The sequence below is a fragment of the Limanda limanda genome, chromosome 6 (genome assembly GCF_963576545.1).
Source record: "Limanda limanda chromosome 6, fLimLim1.1, whole genome shotgun sequence".
NCBI lineage: Eukaryota > Metazoa > Chordata > Actinopteri > Pleuronectiformes > Pleuronectidae > Limanda > Limanda limanda.
The window spans coordinates 2,098,818-2,118,677 of NC_083641.1; the positions used below are offsets into that span (position 1 = coordinate 2,098,818).

The window sequence follows — 19,860 nt, forward strand, 5'->3', positions numbered from 1 at the left end:
CGCCTCGTCACAGAAAAGTGTTTTCTGTCTGTTTAACCTACTTCCTGCCAAACAGCCGGTGTGAAAGCGTCACCTCAGGAACATTCGCTTTGTGTTCGTTGTCGTCGTTGCTGCTGTGTGTGTGTTGTTGTTTTTTTAAAGATAACCAGAGTTCTCGTGTCTTCCACTCAGGAATCCACAGAACCCCGAAAGTATCCAGTCGCTATATTTGATCATTATGACGGATGCCTAGCATAATGATGCTGGGACTCGTGTGAACAACGACATGTTTGAGTGATAGAAAACTAGTACAATAAAAGCATATAATTTCTATAATTTCATTTGTGACAAATCTTTTTTAAATCTTTGTCATTTTAAAATACATACTATGCCCTGTCACTTTTGAAGACATTCCAGCATTTGCTCATAATTGGTAGCGACAGGGTTTCATAGTTTGGCATACTCAGCAAGCCATGCCCAAAAGGATGCTATTTTGTCTCTTGCAAGGGGGGGGGGGGGGGGGGGAAGGGGGGAGGTGAGGTCACATCTCAGGATGCAGTGTAGACTTGCCCCACCCCCTATGGGAGATGGGCGGGGTTATACGTAACAGCTGAGATTACAAACCGTGCTCAGGACCGGGTCAGCCCATCGATTTCAGAAATTGCAAAAACACATGCAAAGGTAAGTCAGAGTTTGGGACTCAGTCATTCTGTCTGCCTGGTGGTGGCATCCGCCTTTGGAGTCACTTGAACAGGGAGGGGGCGGGGCCAAACACTGCAAAACCACAAGTGGTCCCAGAGCAGAGGCTCCCGGTCTCACACTGATACAAAAGATTGTTTGGACGCCTTCAAAGAAAGTTTTGCATCGAAGGAGGACGAAGCAGGTGGAGAGGAGGAGATGAAATGCTGCAAGTAAGGCAAAGACGGATGAGTTACATTGTCAGTCAGAGGAGGGAACAAACATTTCAAACTTTAAAGACTTCATGGAGGAGAGGGGATGTTGATGCAAAAAATAGAGTTTGGAGGAATAAAACACTGAGGTGAGAAGAGAGCAGTCATTGGTTGTTTGGCTCTCCTGCCCTCTCCTCCTCCTCCTCTATATCCTCCTCGTCCAGCGACACCACACCAGAGGAGGCCACGTCAGAGACCCTCCTGCGAAGGTCATAGTCCGGCGGGTACTCCACCCTGTCTCCCTCCGCCTCCACCTGGCACAGGGTGCCCTCGTAGTCCTTGCAGGGGGTGTCGTCCTCCTCGCCGGGGGACAGGTACGTCTCAGAGTAAGACATGGACATGCAAGGAGAGTCCTGACCTCCGCATGGCCTGATGCCTCGCCCTCCCCCACCCAGGCTTTGGAAGACACAGTCCCCCCCAGAAAGCCCGCTCTGCCCCACCCTCTGAAGTCGGGCCAACAGCTCCTCCCCCCCCTGCAGCGCCGACAGGATCTTTGCCACGAGCTCCGTGACGTTGCTGTGGGAGTGAGTGCAGCTGTGGCCGCCCAGGTCGCGCAGCAGCGGGTGGTGCTCGTCCAGGCTGCAGAGGCTGGAGCACAGGGTGTCCGGGGAGCCCGCCGGGGGGGAGGGCTCTCCGCTGCCACCTCCCTCTCTACCTCCCTCTCCACCTCCGCCTCCACCCTCACAGCAGGGTCCTCGCAGGCCCAGGTGTTGGCAGAGCTGGCTGTGGATCAGGTCCTTCAGGTAGGGAGGACATGATGGAACATCTAGAGGGACAGATGCAGACTGTGAACATGGAGTCCTGAAGAACAATGATCAGAGTTTCAAGCTGACCTGAAAGCTGACTGTGTGAGTGGCCATCAGATATTAACAGTAACTGACGCAGGACTGAAAAACTTCACTCATACTAATCTTTATTTACATTTGACTGAAGGGAACCCTGTGAAGTGGTTTACTGCTAGTGCTGCTATAGAGCAATGTTTTCTTGAGCTGCTCTCGAATGTGTTTGCATCATGGGATTGAACAACACATGAACTAGTTTCATGCTCTGACTAATATTTTCCGGTAGAAACACACATGGCAGGAACAAAAAGATTTTATGGATACAAACAATGCAGCACATCATCTATGAGGAGGGAATATCATTCAATGTTTGTTAGTATACAAACGTCACCATAGATCTTGAAAAATAATTTTGAAAACCTGCACACTCCTTGCACCTGCAAAGCTTGGTACCGTATCCATGCCAAAAACTACATCAGATATGCATCAAACTTCAGATTCTCCCTGAAATTATGTGGAAAGTGAGTCAGTTCCTCTGGACATTCTTTAAAGGTTTTCTTGCTAAATACTCTGAACGTCCAAATGAGGCCATATGAAAATACAGCAGATTATCCCAAGAATTCACAATGAGCTAGTTAATGATGTTTCTAACATGCAGCACACACAAAACAACCAAAGAATTAATAATTCTACATAAAATGTTAGTTATAAATAGGGTATTAAAATATGAGAAACAAGGAAGCAATCCACACAAATAAAAAGTATGAAATACATAACTAAAATTGCTCTTAAGCAAAAAAGAGAAGAAATACGCAAAAATCGTAGTCATCAATAACAAATTACACTTTGCTCATAATAGTGCTGAGACAGGGAATTATCAAGTTATCGAACAAAGTCCTTATATCTCAAGCTGAGGAGGAGTGAAGCACTGAAGGTTGAAATCTGTGTGACAGTGAAGTGGCTTTTACAGACATTTTCACTTGGATCCGGTTTCATGTAGAGTTGATTCATTTCACATAGACACTGGAATATGTGAAACTGCTTCCACTACATGGGCATGGGTAAGAGGCCATGGATGATTCACTATATAAAGATACATATATGGTTAAGTGTAATCAAAATGAAATCATTGGTACACACAAGCACACATGTACACACACAGTCAGAAACACTGTGCATTCACAGGCCACGCACACAGACACTGTCTCAGCAGCAGAGGAAATGATATTAAACTTGCAGGAGGGGATATCAAATTGCGCTGAGGAACAAAAAAAATGTCGGGGGAGGATGAAAACTAGGGCACTGGGACAAAGACAGATACAGAGAGAGGGGTGAGGGTGTGGGAGGGGGTATGTGTGTGTGTGTGTGTGTGTGTGTGTGTGCCTGTGCACGTACCTGTGCTTTGTGTGGTTGGCTCATTGGCAGGCAGAAAGTCTTCATCATATGAGTCATCGTTGGACTCGTCACCGTCCAAAGAGGACCAGGCCCTCAACTTAGCCTCGGCGATGGCAAACTGCTCCGCTACACCTAGGAGCACACACACACGCAAGTAAAGATACGGTTGGCATGGTAACAAGATCACGGCGAGCCATCGGGTCTCCATGCCGTGTCGCTCTTGCTCTTTTGGGTTTGGTTGGCTGGTCTGTGTGAGGACCAGCAAGCCCAGTCACTGGAGATGGATGTTATTGAGTGTGTGATGGTGTTGTCAAGCAGGATGCACTCCTGTTGGTGCACAGACAACATCTGTGTGTCACTGCTGCAAATACCAGGAGGATAATAAGTCACTACAGCTGAAACACTGTATTTCAAGTCATAATAAATAATGATTAATCACTTATAAAAGGCAAGTAAAGAAAATGGAGCGTCGGGAATCGTGTGTAGCCTGATGCCTCACAAGGTAAATCAAGCATAATGTTCAATTCCAAGGCAATAATTGCATCAGTACAACAGGTCGATATAATTTTCTCCACCCTGCTACAATCAGATTGTGTACGATTTTCAACTGAAGCTATAATTTCCTTATTTTGTCTTTTTATTTGGACATTTAAATTATCTAACTGTATGTTCATCTACTGTAGAGAAAACTCGACAGCCTGATTACTCTTCATGTTGAAAGACGACTTGCACACGCTGGGAAAAAATAATAGATTGGATTTGGAAAAATCTGAATAATATTCATCATCTGCTGCTTATGATCAGTGAAGAGTGAAGGAGGAACGCCTACAATGAGTGAACACGCATCTGTGACCAGGAACAGGAACAATTGGGATTAAAACACAAGCCTGTTTCTCTTGAGATATATAAATGCCAATGTTAGTGTTACGTTAAGTTACAAGGTTCATAATTTGCTGTGTCTCAATGTAGGGGAAATGAAAGCTCCAAAAGGTGAATCCTTCTTGGCCCAACCTGTCCCAAGATTCAGGGATGAACCGTCATTCAAAGAGGAAATAGCACCAGCACCCAAAGAGTTAACAATACACATTTTGCGGAGTTATCAACTTCAGCTCTGTTGTTATAGGCACCAGCAGTACGGGCATGGAAATCCTCCAGACCATCTCTTTCGGTTCGGCCTTCACTCTCTAGGTAAAACACATCTTTCCAATACACGGTTGCAGCCCCTGACACAGAGATTGTCTGCCTGTGTAATTTTTTTTTGCAGAAAATTCCACTTCAACTGTAGAAAAAGGTCCCTCACTAGAGTACCTCAGCCGAGCTCCAACAGTCATCTAATGAAACCACATTCAAATTCACTAGAGCTGGAGATTTATTTGTATCTGCTCGTAGTTACACACATTTAAAAATATCAGTCCCCTAAACCAGTCAGATTCATAATTTATTCTTGCTTGCCGACTTAAAAGTTGAAATACGATCCATCTGACAATATCAAAGAAATTGACATGAAAGTGTAATGGGCTCCTGCTTGGATCAGGCCTCACGTATCCACAGTTTGAGCAGTTTTTGCGTAATCCTGCTGACTTACAAACAAATGCATAAACAAATCATAAATTCCTGGGGGTTTCAAAATGCGACCTTGGAAAAAAGGATCAGATTTCACTGATTGCCCAGAATGAGAACTTCCTTTACAATACTTAAATCACTGTATTGGTTATTAATTGTGTTGTTAAAAGTAACCAAATGCATGTAAAACACACACAGAGCCAAAGACACAAGATGAGTGTGCTGGCTGCGGAACCAGTAAACCACAAAGTCCAAGTGACCTGCAATCACCATCAGCATCTGACCAATCCGAGTCCCCTGCTTTACCTCCCTGCTTACCCTTGTCGCTTAATCCATTTGTTTTGTATTCCTCTCTATTCATCTGCTCTCTTTTTCATGTCACGCCTTTCTTCCAATCGTCTCTCTCTCAATAAAACGCTCTATCGACTCGCCTCACCCTCCTCGCTCCGACCGTTCCCTTTTCTTTCACCCTGCAATCTCTCAGCCTGGTCCCTCACTTCTCATTTTGATTTCTATCTCTCCGACTCTCACTCTCCTCGGCCTCCCCTGTCTCCGGCTCTTTCTCTGGTTATTGCTCAGTATTCATGCGTTGTCTCCCACAGAGAGAGATCGATGGAGTCATTCATCTTCCACTGTAGCTGGGCCCTGAACTCTCCTCACAAACACTGGCACATCCTCTGGCAAGTGTGCGTGGTGCTCTTGTGTTCCCCTTTGAAAGCCTTGTGTAATTCCTTTAACTCAGAAAGAAGTAGAGTTTTGACCTATATTACGGAGGCAGGTTTATATGACACTGACCCACATATCACACAAAAAGGCCTTAAGGCAGGATGTGATGTACAGGAGGTGTACACCTACACAGAAACAGAGCCCCAGATCTACCTTGTTCTTCTTCTGTATGTATGAACCTGAGATCAGACCCAGCAACTCCCTGGAGAGAACCTCAGGTCAACCATATTGTTTTCTAATGTTTTTCTGCATCATACAAATGTCTTATATCTGTAGTCTTGTGTTAAATGCATTACGTTCAATTACAACCTGCATTTACTTTTTCTGGACACAAGCTAATGAAAAAAACATTGAGATGTCATCAATTCTTAAGTTGATATTAACATATCCAGCAAACATGTATCAACTTCAGTGATTTCCTGGAATCGTGCTTCTTGTCATCTGTTGATGCAGGCCAAGCACCTCTGCTACACTGTCACTCTACAGTTTGACTAATCTCTTAAAACACATTCTGCAAGATCCAGAATATGTAGGCAAGGGACAAGATTTTGGAGGCAGGAGCTTTCTGGATTCTGTTTGTAGTTTGACCAATCAGCTTTGTTCGCTCGCAAGTTAACAGTCTGTGGAGTGAAAAAGAGGCAGAACCTATTGACCAAGATATTGAGCATCGACAATCAACTTTTTATTGATCTGCATTCATGTGCAGATAGCTGTTAATAGAGATGACCCAACATGTTGTCTGCTCCTTAAACACCTCCATGTGTAGAGAAACATTTCACTCATGTGATTAATGAAAGTAGTTGCACTGTAACCGTCATGACTAGCACAACATTATGCTCAATGTAATTCTACCCTAACACTAAATCTAAACATCAACAGCCTTTTTATTTGTGAGCCAAAATGTCCTCATTCCCGTTTATATGTTCACACGCACACTCACACACAGACACACACACACACACACACAAACACACACACACACACACACACACACACACACACACACACACACACACACACACACACACACACACACAGAGAGTGACATAAGCCTTGGTCGGTCAAGGCTGCCAGCCACTGTGTGTGTGTGTGTGTGTGCCAATATATCCTATTGATACTTACTTCTGCCAATACACACACACACACACACACACACACACACACACACACACACACACACACACACACACACACACACACTGGTGCATTCTACTGTAACTAAACATTTTTCATACCAAAGAATAAGTGTTCCAATTTGTACACGCTCCCTTAATGCACCAATGTGTTCACTGACATTCACGCAGTGTTTCCAGTCACCCACAGTAAAACCACCATCAGAATACAAGGAGACAGTTGACAAAAATAAAAGGAGTCAGCACAACTGGCAGTTCCCCGGTGCGGAGGCTGCTTGGTGATGATGTAAGCTGATGAGAGAATGGGCACTATAACATAATAACCCCTCAACCAGCCCCACTGTTAGGCAACTTACTGTTGGATTGTTGCAGAAGATTTTTGTTTCATTTGCAACCGAGTAACGTTTGATGTGAATGGCAAGTTTCAGAGTTTAAAAAGACAACCACAGTGCTGAAGAATATATCGATTTGATAATTTTTGAGAAGTAATTTTTGGTACTTTGAACTTTGCATAACCAAAGAAAACTGAGGTGGATCTTAGAGCAGAGTGGAGACGACCTGTAACTAGTGAGATAAAAGAAAGGGCAGAAAAAGGAAGGAGAACAGAGGAAGCACAGGAGGAAAATCGCTCCGTCACTGTGGCACTAGCCAGGAGCAAAACCTTACTGTGCAAATTAACCTTGAGAGTCTGCATTGCAGGGAGCGAGCGAGAGAACGGAGGGAGAGCTGGCGGGAGGGACGGGGTGAAAACAACTGAACAAAAGAGAAGATAAAGAGACAGAAGGCAGAGAGGAACATTAAAAGAGGAGACAATGTGAAGAGGAGGGAAATAAACAGAGGGGGCAGGAGAGAATGAAAGAAAATATAAAGATGAAGTAAGGGGGGGATGGATGAGCTGCGGCTGAGCAGGAGCAAAACCCATGTGTATGTGTGGAGGAGAAGAGCTGAGTGCAACAGACATGTGGCTGCACAGCTGCAGAATCAGACGACCCACGATTTACATGATCTATTAACATGATCTGTATTTGGAGATCTCATCTGGATCTTGTCATTTACACCTGGAATTAATAAACAGCCACGTTGTCTCCACTCTGCACTCTGATCAAATCTCAACACTCAGATAAGGTCAGCGGGGGGGCTCTACTGGTGCTGCTGTCGCTCTCGAGGGGCTAATCTGACATGCAGCATGAAAGGTGGACATGCAGGTCAGAGACCTTTTAAACTTGTCTGATGGAATTAGTTTTTAAAGGAACAGTCCGCCTATTTCACATGTCATATTCATGTCATGTCACATCTCATCATCAGGAGCCAGATGAAGAATGTCTACTGTGGTTCTGGAGAAGGTTTGTAAAGTCTGAGAAAAAAGCCCTGCTGATATCTTAGAGACGGAGAGTGAAAGACTTAAATGTCTACTCTACCAGACAGGGGGAAAAGGGCAAAACTGAATTACTGACGAGTTCCTTGAACAATGTGGTCACACTACACAGATTACATTTCCACCAGAACACATTCAGATGTTCCTGGCTGGACCAACAGAGCTCAACAGTGTGGTTCTGGAAATAAAAATCCCAAACATTTTCTGAAAAGAGGTTTTGATGAACAGCCTTCGTCTTTCTTCTTGAATTTGACTTTGGTGTAGTGATTTTAACCTTGGTAATTATTCCTCATCTCAACAAAACTGCAGCTTGTTAGAAGAGAAATATAAAGTTATAGTTGACAAGCTCCAAGCTGTAGTTCTTCGGAATAAATGAAGTTTTTCTTAAAAACTGTTGAAATTACAAGGACCTTGGCTTTTACAGGAGCAAACATCGTTTCACATTTTTCGTAGCTTGTGCTAAATCTACCTTGGATGGTTAAAACATTAAGGCTGATAATCAAAATCTCTTTTCAGTAGAGGAGTATTTGGGATTTTTATTCCCAAAACCACACTGTTGAGCTCTATTGGTCCAGCCAGGAACATGTGAAGGTGTTCTGGTGGAAATCTAAACTGTACAGTGTGACCACTCAAGGAACTCGTCAGAAATTCAGTTTCACGTTGGAAGTCATTAGTGAGGGATACTACACAATGCTTTATGGGAAGTGTAGTGGCTTTACCCTTAAAAAAAAGTTTATACTGTCTTTTACCTTTGCCTTTTTTCCTTATTCCAATATATTTTTTATATTTCCTCTTTCAGATATACTATCAAACATGCATGTAAAAAGCACTTTTACAGAGCTGGGCACTTATATAATAGATAGTTTAGGTAATAAACTAATTCTATTCACAGAGATCAGTCTTACCGGCAGCAAAGCGAGCCTCCTGCTCTCCCTCGGTGAGGTCAGAGTAAGAGTTGAGGTCTGTTTCCGGGGCTGCTGGAGTGTCTGTAGGCCTACACCAGCCTTTCCATTCTATCAGGTGGGCCACTCTGCCCTGTGCCATCGCCGTCGGCTTCGTCACATGGTCTTTCACTACCTGGGAAATACCTACAAGGAAAACAATAAGGGTGATGCAAACATATCACATAATTTCAGCATCTGCATTGAACGACACATATGTTCTGTGTGTGTTTGCATGTAAAGTGCATGCAGGGACGTGTTTATGTGTTACATGTTGCACTCACCATGCAGGGAGGATCGTGCTAATGCAGCAATCTCCTGGATGGTAAGAGCTCTTCTTGATTTTGGTAACATTTCAATGGTGTCATCAACATTCACCTGCAATGACAAGAAAGACAAACTTGGTTACAGTGTTGTCTGCGGCTCGGCTCAGATGCCAGCTGCTGAACACATACTGCTATGACTCACTGGAAAACCCTCTGTTGTCTTTTCATTGAGGAGGAACCCCTCTCGAGTTCAAAGGACTTTAACTGCTTCAGTTTACTTCATTGAATTTATTTCTTCTTCTTTCACACCAATCAATGTTTTAATAAGACCAGCTGTATGCCAACAAGGCGCCCACATGCACACACACACACACACACACACAGTTCTCAGAGCACTGAAAATAGTTTCTTTCAGCAGCTACTCTTAAATAGGACTTGAGTCATGTGGGCTGCGCATATTGCAGAGCATATTATAGCATTTGATTTGCATACTATTTTATATAGATGAGCAGAAACAACAAGCTAGTGATACTGGTGGCACATGTTAGCTTTAGTGGTTAGATAAATTATCCTAATGGCTGATTAGCAATCCAACAGCTTGTTCAGGTAACTGAGCTGACTCCTTTCAACCTCAGTTGCTCCAAAATTAATACAAATATTTGTCCTTTTTACTGTTCACATGTGGGCTTTATATATAGGTTTGGATTATATACTGAACTGGTGTTAATTTTCATACATTACATGTCAGCTTTTTCCGGTCTGTCAGACAATTGACACAATCTTCAAATTCACAACATTTCAAAATAAAAGCTGTGTTATTCAGCGCGATATAACTCTGATCACAGCAATTTTTAAAAATACTTTTATTTTGAAACAAAGTGCTAAAGTGGAATTGATTCTATGAATGTTGCTTCCATGATGGAAATCTGCACTCGCTGCACCCTGAATATCTGCGTTAATCATTTCCCCTGCAAGCCACCATTTGCAGACCACTGCTATGTTACATGAGAATCCAGAAGATGAAAAGTTAAATTGGATTGGCCTGAAGAGACCCGCACCACTGACTGCAAGACGCTGTTCACCTGTTAATTCACATTCACACATTGTCCAACTCCTACCAAACTCTACACTGCACTTTCTCTAGACATTAGGAATACATATGCCAAGTGAGAAGCCGTTAAGATGTGTGTTACAAAGACAGACAGACAGACAGATGTTTGTGAAATAAAAACCTCTTGAAGGAAAAAGAGATAAAGCTTTGTGCCCCGATGACTGGACAGGTAATTTCCTTGTAGCGAGTTAGCAGAACCAGACATTAGGCTAAAGATGAACACCCTCTCCTCCTCTCTCCTCCCCGTGGTCTTTCCTGCATTAAATCTGTCTGCGCTGTAAGTCAAACCGCAGAGGGAGTATCAGGTGTTGACAAGCTCCTTTGTCTGCCAACTCTTTTTTATAGCCCTACCTGTAGTCACGTGGGAAACAGGCACGTCAGCAGCAAAGGCCACACACCGAGCTCGTGCCACTGTGTTGTTACTCAATAGGGGTCAACAGACATGGCTGACTGAGCACTTTGATGACAGCTTTCAGCCGACAAGTATATCTCAAAAGCTACAGATTGTTTCCAGTCACACTGGCGACTCCACCACGTTCCATAGTGTCACCTGATTTTCCTGCATCAAGCTCAAACATCATCATATGTATTAGGACGTGATGATCTTCCTTTATTTCTCCCCTTCACTAATGAGACCACCACTCAATACTGCACACATGTGATTGCAGTAAATAAGAAAATACCAGAGACTGTGATAAAATTTGCTTTCCCTGACCTTTCCCTGTCAGTTCCATTCAACAGCAACAAAGCAGCAACCAAATAAACAAGCAGACATCAACAATATTATGCGTCAGAAGAGCCCTGCAGGAGAGAAAGGGGGATCCCGAGCTTATGACGGCATCAGCGGCTGCTGCGAGGCGTGATAATCCTCTAGTGCCGCGGAGCAGCTCACAGATCAGAGGGAGGATAATCTGGAGGAGATTTATACCCCGGAGGAGCATCAGAATGATATATTGTTTTGGTCTTCAATTACAAAATCCGAGGCCAGGCAGGTGATGTTGTCCACCCACACCTGAATGTGTTCTATTTCTTGTCAAATGGGTGCTCAGAGAAGTGTGGGAGGATTTTACACATCTTCAGGGCTAAAAGACCTGTTTAATGCTTCTAAACACAATTTCTTTGTTGTTTTTCTCCTGTGGACTATCTCAGGGTGACTGGAATGGTATTTGACATTTCTGCTTGGACGAGAGCACAATTTGAAAAGATAGCTTTGTTATTTCTGTAGTCTGAAGGTGCAAAAGAGTATTTAAGTATATATCAGTATGAGCTTTTAAAGGCAGAGTTCTACTCTGTGCTGGAGCATCACCACAGCTACAGTTAACAGCACTGCTGGTTCCATACTGCCCTACTGAACAGCAGAGCGAACACAGAAGAAGACATGTGCGGTTGTCGGAAAAGGCCGAGCAATTCAATTAGACAACTGTGCTTCGTCTTTTCCATCACACACTCAAACAACATGCACGCATTTTAAAACACAAATAATCTCAGATATGATTCTAACTTACCCTGACATTTAATTCTTAACACACATATTTTGCACTTGAGGACAGGCGTGTGTTCTTTGGTCGTCCTGACATGATATTTGGCCACACAGTCAGAACTCTTAACTCTTCATGGTCTGGTGAACAGAGACAGTGGAGAGGCTGTTGTGATGCTGCTCAGGTTCATCCTCAGCTGTTAGATCATTGGTTAACTCTTAGTCTGTGAGTGAGTGCAGTAGACTGGTATGGCCTGGAGACAGCCGAGAAAAACACATTTTCCAACATAATGGGCCTGTTAGGAGTCGAGAGCATCCGGGGTGCAGGTTGAAAGCGGGGGACCTGACTGGAGTCTTCCTGTCACACATACACACACAAACACACACAAACACACACACGCACACACACACATGCACAAACACACAAAATCCCACTTTTGGAAGGGATTGATGATTTAGATTTGTGACGTACTAAGAGATTGTTTTCTTACAAAAGAATGGGGGATGGCTCACCCACCCACACACACACACACACACACACACACACACACACACACACACAAACACACACACACACACACACAAGCATACATCGAATTGATTAGTGTACACTATCAATTGTATGAGATCAAGCCATGAATGGTTTCAGCAGAACAGACTGCCGTGATATCTGGTGGAAAATAACCTGAACAATCTTTTATCCTTTGACACGCCACAGTTCCGCCCAACTGTGCCTCTCTCTCTCTCTCTCTCTCTCTCTCTCTCTCTCTCTCTCTCTCTCTCTCTCTCTATTCCACTATTCCACACTGGCAACGTTTCAATGGCAGCCGGTCGCCATGGAACAATTCCTCAAGGTATGCCTGCGTCTTTGATTCACTGATGATGTCACACACTCAGAACACAAACCGACGGCCAAAACAGACAAACAGATTAATAACTCTCACATGTGCCCTTCTACTTTTCACTCACTGCTCTGATTTACCGCTCCTAACACCTGCATCAGAGATGAGACATTTCATCATCAAAGTCAAATTCAATTCTTGCATAATAATAAAAGGTATGATGACAATTTAAATGTATTATGAATACACATTTACAGAATCCTTATTTTATTTTGTCAACTATTGATTGTGAGCGGAAAAAAACACTAAATCAGAATTATTTCATGATACAAAATCTGATCAAAAGTAGCTAATGTGCTAGGTGCTCCTTGAAGTGTAAAGCATGAGTGAGCCCTTCCTCTTTAAAAGAGAAGTGATACGATCAGCCGTCCAGCCAACCTGTCTCTCACCACAGCCAGTAATAAGAGGCCCGCCCATGAAGACAGAGAGGCTGCATTTCATAATAGATCACTTAGGCTACTAATCATTGCCTGGCTGGCGCACTGCAACACAAGGCATTCACACCCAGATGGTGCACAAGGATGTATGAAAGAAGCAGGATGGAATCATCATCATCATCATCATCATTATCATCTCTGAAACAGTTACTGAATATGCATCTTACTCACATAGGGTATGCAGCCTTACTTTATAAAGCCCAAGTGATATGTTGACTCAAGCTCCAGAGTTTGTACATACAAATACAGTAGGCTAATACTGTAGTGGTAAATGTCTTGCACCACAGCAGAAGTTTGATAAATAGAACTATTTTAGAAAGGATCCCTGCAAAGCATTACCTTCACGTAATGCAGTGAGCCATCACCAAAAAGCCATTGGACCCCTCACTAGTTTATACATATTTGTTTAGACATCAGTCTCAGGAGCAGACAGTCCTTTCAGTCCAAATGTCTTTGCCGTACACAATCTTTATGAACTGTTCAGAGACTCTGATGGATCTGGCAGAAAGGAAAACGGGTCTGCAGGCTTTTGAATGAACATAAACAGTAAGATGGTAGCTTACATACAGCTGTGCATAGACTAACAGAGCAGTGACCGCAGCTCAACATAAAGACTGGCCTGTTGTATTTTGCAAGAAGCATTATACACAGTGTGTTACTGAGTCTCCATTTAAAATCCTCTATCAAACATTAATTGCTCATTATTCTGAAGGACTTGCAAATAATTAGAAACCAACTGGTTAACACTAATGAAAACCTAAATGGAGAAAGACCTCAGAGATGAAACACACATTAAAGACTTGGATGGCTCGATTAATACGCCAATTATTAAACCAAGGAAGGGTTGAGAAAATAATTTTCTGCTTCATGTGGTAATTTACACTTCAGACTGTCATCTCTGATTAGTCATATCTGGTAGGTGCCCCATCAGGTTATGCTACATAGGTTGTTTGTAGCCTGGTTCAAATTATGAGAAGTAATAAGAACAGAATCTCACAATTCATGGACCAAGAACGATGCTGGTAGAATACCTGGTTCTTCACAAGGAGCCTAATGGAATGAAATCTTCTTTTTATGTCATGTAAGGACATATGATGAACCATTTAAGCATCAAAAGTGACCTGCCGCTTTTCAAATAATCGTTTTCCAGCTCCGTCAAGTGACGCTAGCCAAGGAAAATAAGCTTTTGTCCAACATCTCTGGGAATTAATGCAAATATGTCCATTTTGTATGAGCCGACCTGTGTCTGCAGACTACTACTATATTTAATGTGTTGTTTTCTTTATTTGAATCATTAAAAAACATTTTAATTGACCATTTCATGATGCATTAGGTGTCAGTTGAGCCTAAAAAAGCCAAAGAGAGAGAGAGAGTGGAAAAGACATAGAGACAGAATTAAGGGCACCTCGCTGAAGTCCAGTGCGCCCAAAGGTGCTGTCAGAATCAGTCTGCGCGCCAAGCAGGTCCGCGTGTTCCCCAAAAGTGCGAGGTCAGACAGGGAGCTAGCTGCGCTCCAGTCCACGCGCAACGACCCGTCGACCGCCACTGTCAGGAGGAAGAGAGCCACGTGAAGATAACAGCAAGTGCACAATCGTAAAACCCATAGTAGCTCCACAGCATGGTCTCGCTTCTAAATAAATAAAATAAATAACTTCAGTATTATGACCACAGTGCTTTCTCTTCAATACGTCATTGTTCATAATACTTGTATTTTTTACGACTGGACCAACTATGAGTTTTAGGGATTGGGCTAATCCTTCGTGTTAGTTGCAATCACCATGCCAACCCATGCCGCTGACAGGCGATGACCATATCTTAGTAAGTGAATGTCACTAATGTTGTTGCATTTCACTGCAGTTTCCCCTCAAAGAAAAACACAAACTCTACAGTAAAAGCAAGATCACCTCCACATAAACAGCCTGCCAGTTCCCAGTTTTCTTGTAAAAGGATACACTGGCTGAAAGACTTTCCGCCTACAAGAAACTTTCAACATAGGTTGAAAGCACTTGTGAAGCACAACATCAAGTATTGAATTTGAAAAAAATATATTTCAGGAGATGTTGTTTGAAGATTTCATATAAATTTTGGGCTGCCTAACTTAAAAAAATTTTTTTATGCTTGCACCATGCACTTTCACAGTGTTTTATTCTGCAGCACCCTTCTCTGCTCTCTATTATGCATGTTACGATTCGAAGTGCTGGGCTCAGCCTTCACATTACACTGTACAGAGTATTTGTAGTGAGATAACATTGGAGGAGTGAGGCCTTGCTTCTATGCACTTTAAAGCCATGCCATGTCATGCACGTAAGGCTCTGGCAGCAGCCGTAGCCTGTTTGATATTTTATGATGTTGGTTCTGCATTGTCGGAACAATCAGTGCAATTACAAAAGCACATGGAAATGGACATGCCTGAGACAGCAGTGTGCAGCTTTACCCACTCTCTTGTTTAGAACACATTTCTCTGTTGTGACCAGGCCATGTCATCAACACACCTGAAGCTGCGGAGCAAGCAGCTCCACCTGTACACATCACCAAGCAACTTGTGGCTCTGCCAACTCTAAATCAATTCCATTCAATTGTATTTGTATCTCGACAAATCACAACATACATTATCTCTAGGCACTTTGCACGGTGAGGTTAAGACCTGACAACATTTCAACAGGAGGAAACCTCTAGCAGACTCAATGTGGGCGGCCATCTGCCTCCACAGGTTGGGGTGAGTGGAGGAAAATGAGTGACAGACTTAAATCGCCTACAGATATTCCGACAACCTCTAACCACAGCCTCGTGGATGATGATGGACCAAAGGTACTGACGGACATTTCAGCACCTGGACAGCTCCGTGCGCACACGTTCTATCCCGCGCTTTCATGCTCTCCAAATCAGATTTTCCTAAACGAACTGTTTCCAGCCCTCCACGGCAGGAGAGCGGCAGCTGTCGGTGAAAAGAACAACTCTCTTGATTAGTCGCCAGCGCCCATCTTCAACACCGACACCAACATCCAAGACCAAGCAGTCAGGCGGCCCTCCCTCCTCCCCGGGGGTCAAAGTCCCGTTTAACCCAGCTCAGGTTGCCCACCGGCAGAATTCAATATGTGACATTTTAATTGGGTGTGAAGAGCTCAGGTGCCCGGAGGTGTTACTGTATCTTTGAATCCGGGGCACCTTGGTCAATGGAGGTATTGTTTCGAGGAGTGAGGGATGCGCGTGTGTTTCATGGGCATGAGATTGATGATGAGGACGTGACAGTCATTTGAGCCTGCGGTGCTGCCCGCTGTTTGGTTCTGAACACATTTTGTTACAGCGACACGTCAGCGACCAATCGTGGCGAAAACGCTCACAGGCGATCGCGCACGGGTGCAGCATCCACCCGGTGGCTGCGTATCGAGCGGGTTCCATTTACTGCGACACATGGCAAAGACTTATAAACACTGCGCACTTTTTTTTATAAAACTTTTTTTATTTTAGGTCATGGTATGGTTTCACAGCAGTGGGCCCGCAGTCACTGATGTGGGCTGTGGATCAAATGACGGGGACATGAACACATGTAATGGAATGAACTGATGGAACCAAGTATGATGGATCTGACTGTAATGTTCTGTTCGTTATTACAACGTGTGGCCGTGCTCAGGCCCTGTGGCCATCCTCCGTCTGCGCTCCATTTATTTCTTAATTAGGCTAATACACCTTACGTTTTTCAAGAAGACACAAGTGTCTCCTCCTCCCTCAAAGCAAACGAGGATTGCAGTCCTTTTTCTTTTTCTTTATTTATTTATTTCACTCAGGTCTTTCTCTCTCACGCACACTCGCAGACACGCACTCCGTCTCTCCGTGTAATTCCGTTGTCGTGGAAACTGCAGATAGAGAGGCCTCTTCTGTGCATCTCTCTCTCTCTCTCTCTCTCTCTCTCTCTCTCTCTCTCTCTCTCTCTCTCTCTCCCGCTCTCTCTCTGTCTCTCTCTGTCTCTCTCATGTCTTTTCTCTGAGAGACTTATGAGCAAATCAACACAATTAGGTCAAGACCATGCAGCAGCAGCGAGGTGTCACAAACACACACACACACACATACATTTACAGGCTGATCAGACGAGAGTCAAACAGGTGGCCGCTGTTGAATGACACTCTTGACAAATATGGCTTTCTATGTAGGGGGTTATGGTGACCAGGGGCTTGTCCTTACGCACGCCGAGACAAGGGGACGCGGGGACAAGGCGCAATAATCCCGCGTGACTGAAACGACATATTACACAACCAATTAGAGGCGGAAAGGGGGTCTGCGTGCACGGACACGACGGGGAAATCACAGTGTGGATGGTCGTATATAACGTTTACATCACCTGAAATTAAAATATCAGGCGACCAGGTCTGTTTGTGTAAAATGGATGGAGCGATGGCTGGATGGATGGGTGGATGTCGGGCAATTTTAATTTATGGAGACTTCAGAGGAGACCCAGTCAAATCCATATCACGGGCATAAATCTGCATGGGGGAGATAAACGAAAGAGGTCGTGGTGGAGCACGCAGCCTATGGGCCTGGGCCCACGGCGACATGTAGTCGGATTGTAGACACCTACAGCGAAGGTGTAAACAACCGTGAGAGCAAGTGGATGCGGTGGCAACAGGAAGCTTGTTTCTTGGCAACAAGCAACTATACTGCTGCATGTGTGTATAATTTGATGGAGTCCGTCTAAATTTGGACATGCAGTTTACTTTGATGCCAAGAGGAGGTTATGAGTATGATTTCTAAGAGAGTTCTTAGAAACAGCGAGTTACGCGCCGAGATGTTTTTTAATTCGCTCAATCGGATTGGATCAGGAGCAGAGAGATGTCCTACCTTGCAACTAAACTGGCTCAGCGCGGTCAGAACCATCGTGTCCGGATCAGTCCTCTCCTCACTATCATGTAAAAAGCCGCCTAGCAGCGCATCCTTCAATGGTGTCAAGCGCGCCTCTGTCTTCTCGGTCTCTGGCTGGCGTGCTCAACCAAAAAAGCTGCTTGCAACTCTCGTAGCATCGCGATGTTTAGGCTGCAGACACCAGCCCCTCAGCTCTCTCCCCACCACCCGAGCAGAGCGCACCTCTGCGCACAGACACACCGTTTAACCTCTAACAGAAGGTTTAAAGTCTAAAATTCTTTAAGACTCGTAAAATAGCTGCAGCTTCGTAATATGCGTATGACTCAGCAGCGCTACCATGTGTCTCGGGGAACAGCATGCTGTGCACCACACAAGCAGCCAAAATCTTCGCATAGCCTCTGCACCCGCTGCAGCAAAAACAAATGCGAAGAAAAACAAACCAAAGCAGACTTCCTCCCGCGTGCTTTTATGAGAGCAAGTTAAAACAACTCTTACCAACTGGCGCTTTGGTGCTGATACAGCCCATATTCGCAGCTATGTATATATAGCCCTTTTAGGAGAGCAAGCAAGCTACCACATGTATTTCCCTAAATTTCCTTGCGCAAGAGACGCCCAGCGTACCTCACTTATCGAAAGCCTCTGACACTCTCCTCATCTACGGAGGCTCCGCAGGGTTCCGGTGCGAGGCGAAGCGGCGGCGCGCTGCTGAGCTCAGACCGCTGGAGTGACGCCGGGGGCGGGGGGGAGTCCAGCCATCACTTCTGCTCCGTGTCTCCTGAGTCTTTGACTTACTTCAGATCCATTTAAATACATATATCTAGCTAAACTGTGAGGTTTTGGACTTGGACTTCACGCGGAGTCTTGGGTGGGTTTGCGGCTCTATACGTCACCGGTTGCAGGGTCGCGTCCTGCGCTTGGGTTCAGCACCACAGCGGGCGGACAGCTCCCTGACAGTCGGCGGCAGCAGCAGCTTGTCCCCGCCTCACAGCTGCAGGAGCCGGGGTTCCCCTCTCGGTCACTGCCGGTCAAGTCCACTGCACTTCACACCAGCACGGATCCTCCGGCTCTGCGTGCGCTCTGCGTGTGCACCGGTCGTATTCGGTTCAGACAGTGAACCTCTGGAGGGTTAGACATTGATTCACATGGACAAAATCCCACGCGTAGCTGGCTTATATATTCAACCCGAAGGAGTTTCCGCCTCCGTGTTCTGTTTTTTCCCCTCAAGGTAGAAGCGGAATGAGCCGTGATTGGCTGGTGCCACTTTACATGTCTGCTGACCTGCGGGAGAGGGGCGGAGTTGAGGCAAAGGAACAAGTTTTCAACTACAGAATTGCATTTCCCCTCATCTATCAACTGACATAATGATAAATGAGCAACACACTGCATATTTCAACAGGTCTGAAAGTCTGGCACTGGGCAATGATGCAGAGCAATATATGTGCAGAAGGATTTAAGGACGGTAATTCATTTTTTCACTTTCGAGAACAATATGACATTTCACTAAAGCAAAGGTCGCGTTGGACCTATGCCCACCGGCTTTAGTCAGTATTCATGCAGAGGTTGTGCAGTGATGCAATAATGAAACCATCCGGTAATGGCAGCCAAAGCGCCTGCGATGAAAGTGACATGTATCACATAACAGTCTGACACGTGTCATGGCTTCAGAACTCCACCATGCTGCTCCCATGCCATGCAGTGGCCTCGCTGCAGGCTCAATACAACCTCACATAAATACAGGCAACGCTGCCACAAATAAGATTGTTGAGTATTCTGAGCTCACCCATGTTCAATTGGAGTAACGTTTTATTTCAAGAGGGCGTGATTTTAATAATGGAAGCGTCAATGGTGAGGCCTAGTGCGGTAAATTGGTAAGCGACCCACTACCGTCTGCAGGCAGTTCGACGCTGAGGCATCTTCACCCCCCTCTATCTCTCTTAACGCCCACCAGGACTCTAAACATAGCAGAGCT

At 44.6% G+C, this 19,860-nt stretch overlaps 1 protein-coding gene across 1 annotated transcript; it reads right to left on the reverse strand.

The window, feature by feature from the left end:
- Window positions 1-1,033: 1,033 nt before the first annotated feature.
- On the reverse strand, window positions 1,034-17,906 carry fam131ab (family with sequence similarity 131 member Ab). Its single transcript, XM_061073799.1, has 5 exons — window positions 17,871-17,906; window positions 9,129-9,222; window positions 8,809-8,991; window positions 3,107-3,238; window positions 1,034-1,695 (listed from the first exon to the last, which is right to left on the reverse strand). The coding sequence occupies exons 1-5, from the start codon at window positions 17,904-17,906 to the stop codon at window positions 1,034-1,036; spliced, it is 1,107 nt and encodes a 368-aa protein (XP_060929782.1).
- Window positions 17,907-19,860: the final 1,954 nt, after the last annotated feature.

Bases quoted from the DNA above. Each gene is read 5' to 3' on its own strand.
- fam131ab (XM_061073799.1), bottom strand. From the start codon at position 17,906: ATGGTTCTGACCGCGCTGAGCCAGTTTAGTTGCAAG. The intron at 8,992-9,128 runs GTGAGTGCAACA...TTTTCCTTGTAG, and splicing joins AGCACGATCCTCCCTGCATG to GTATTTCCCAGGTAGTGAAA. The intron at 1,696-3,106 runs GTACGTGCACAG...CTGTCCCTCTAG, and splicing joins GCCAACCACACAAAGCACAG to ATGTTCCATCATGTCCTCCC.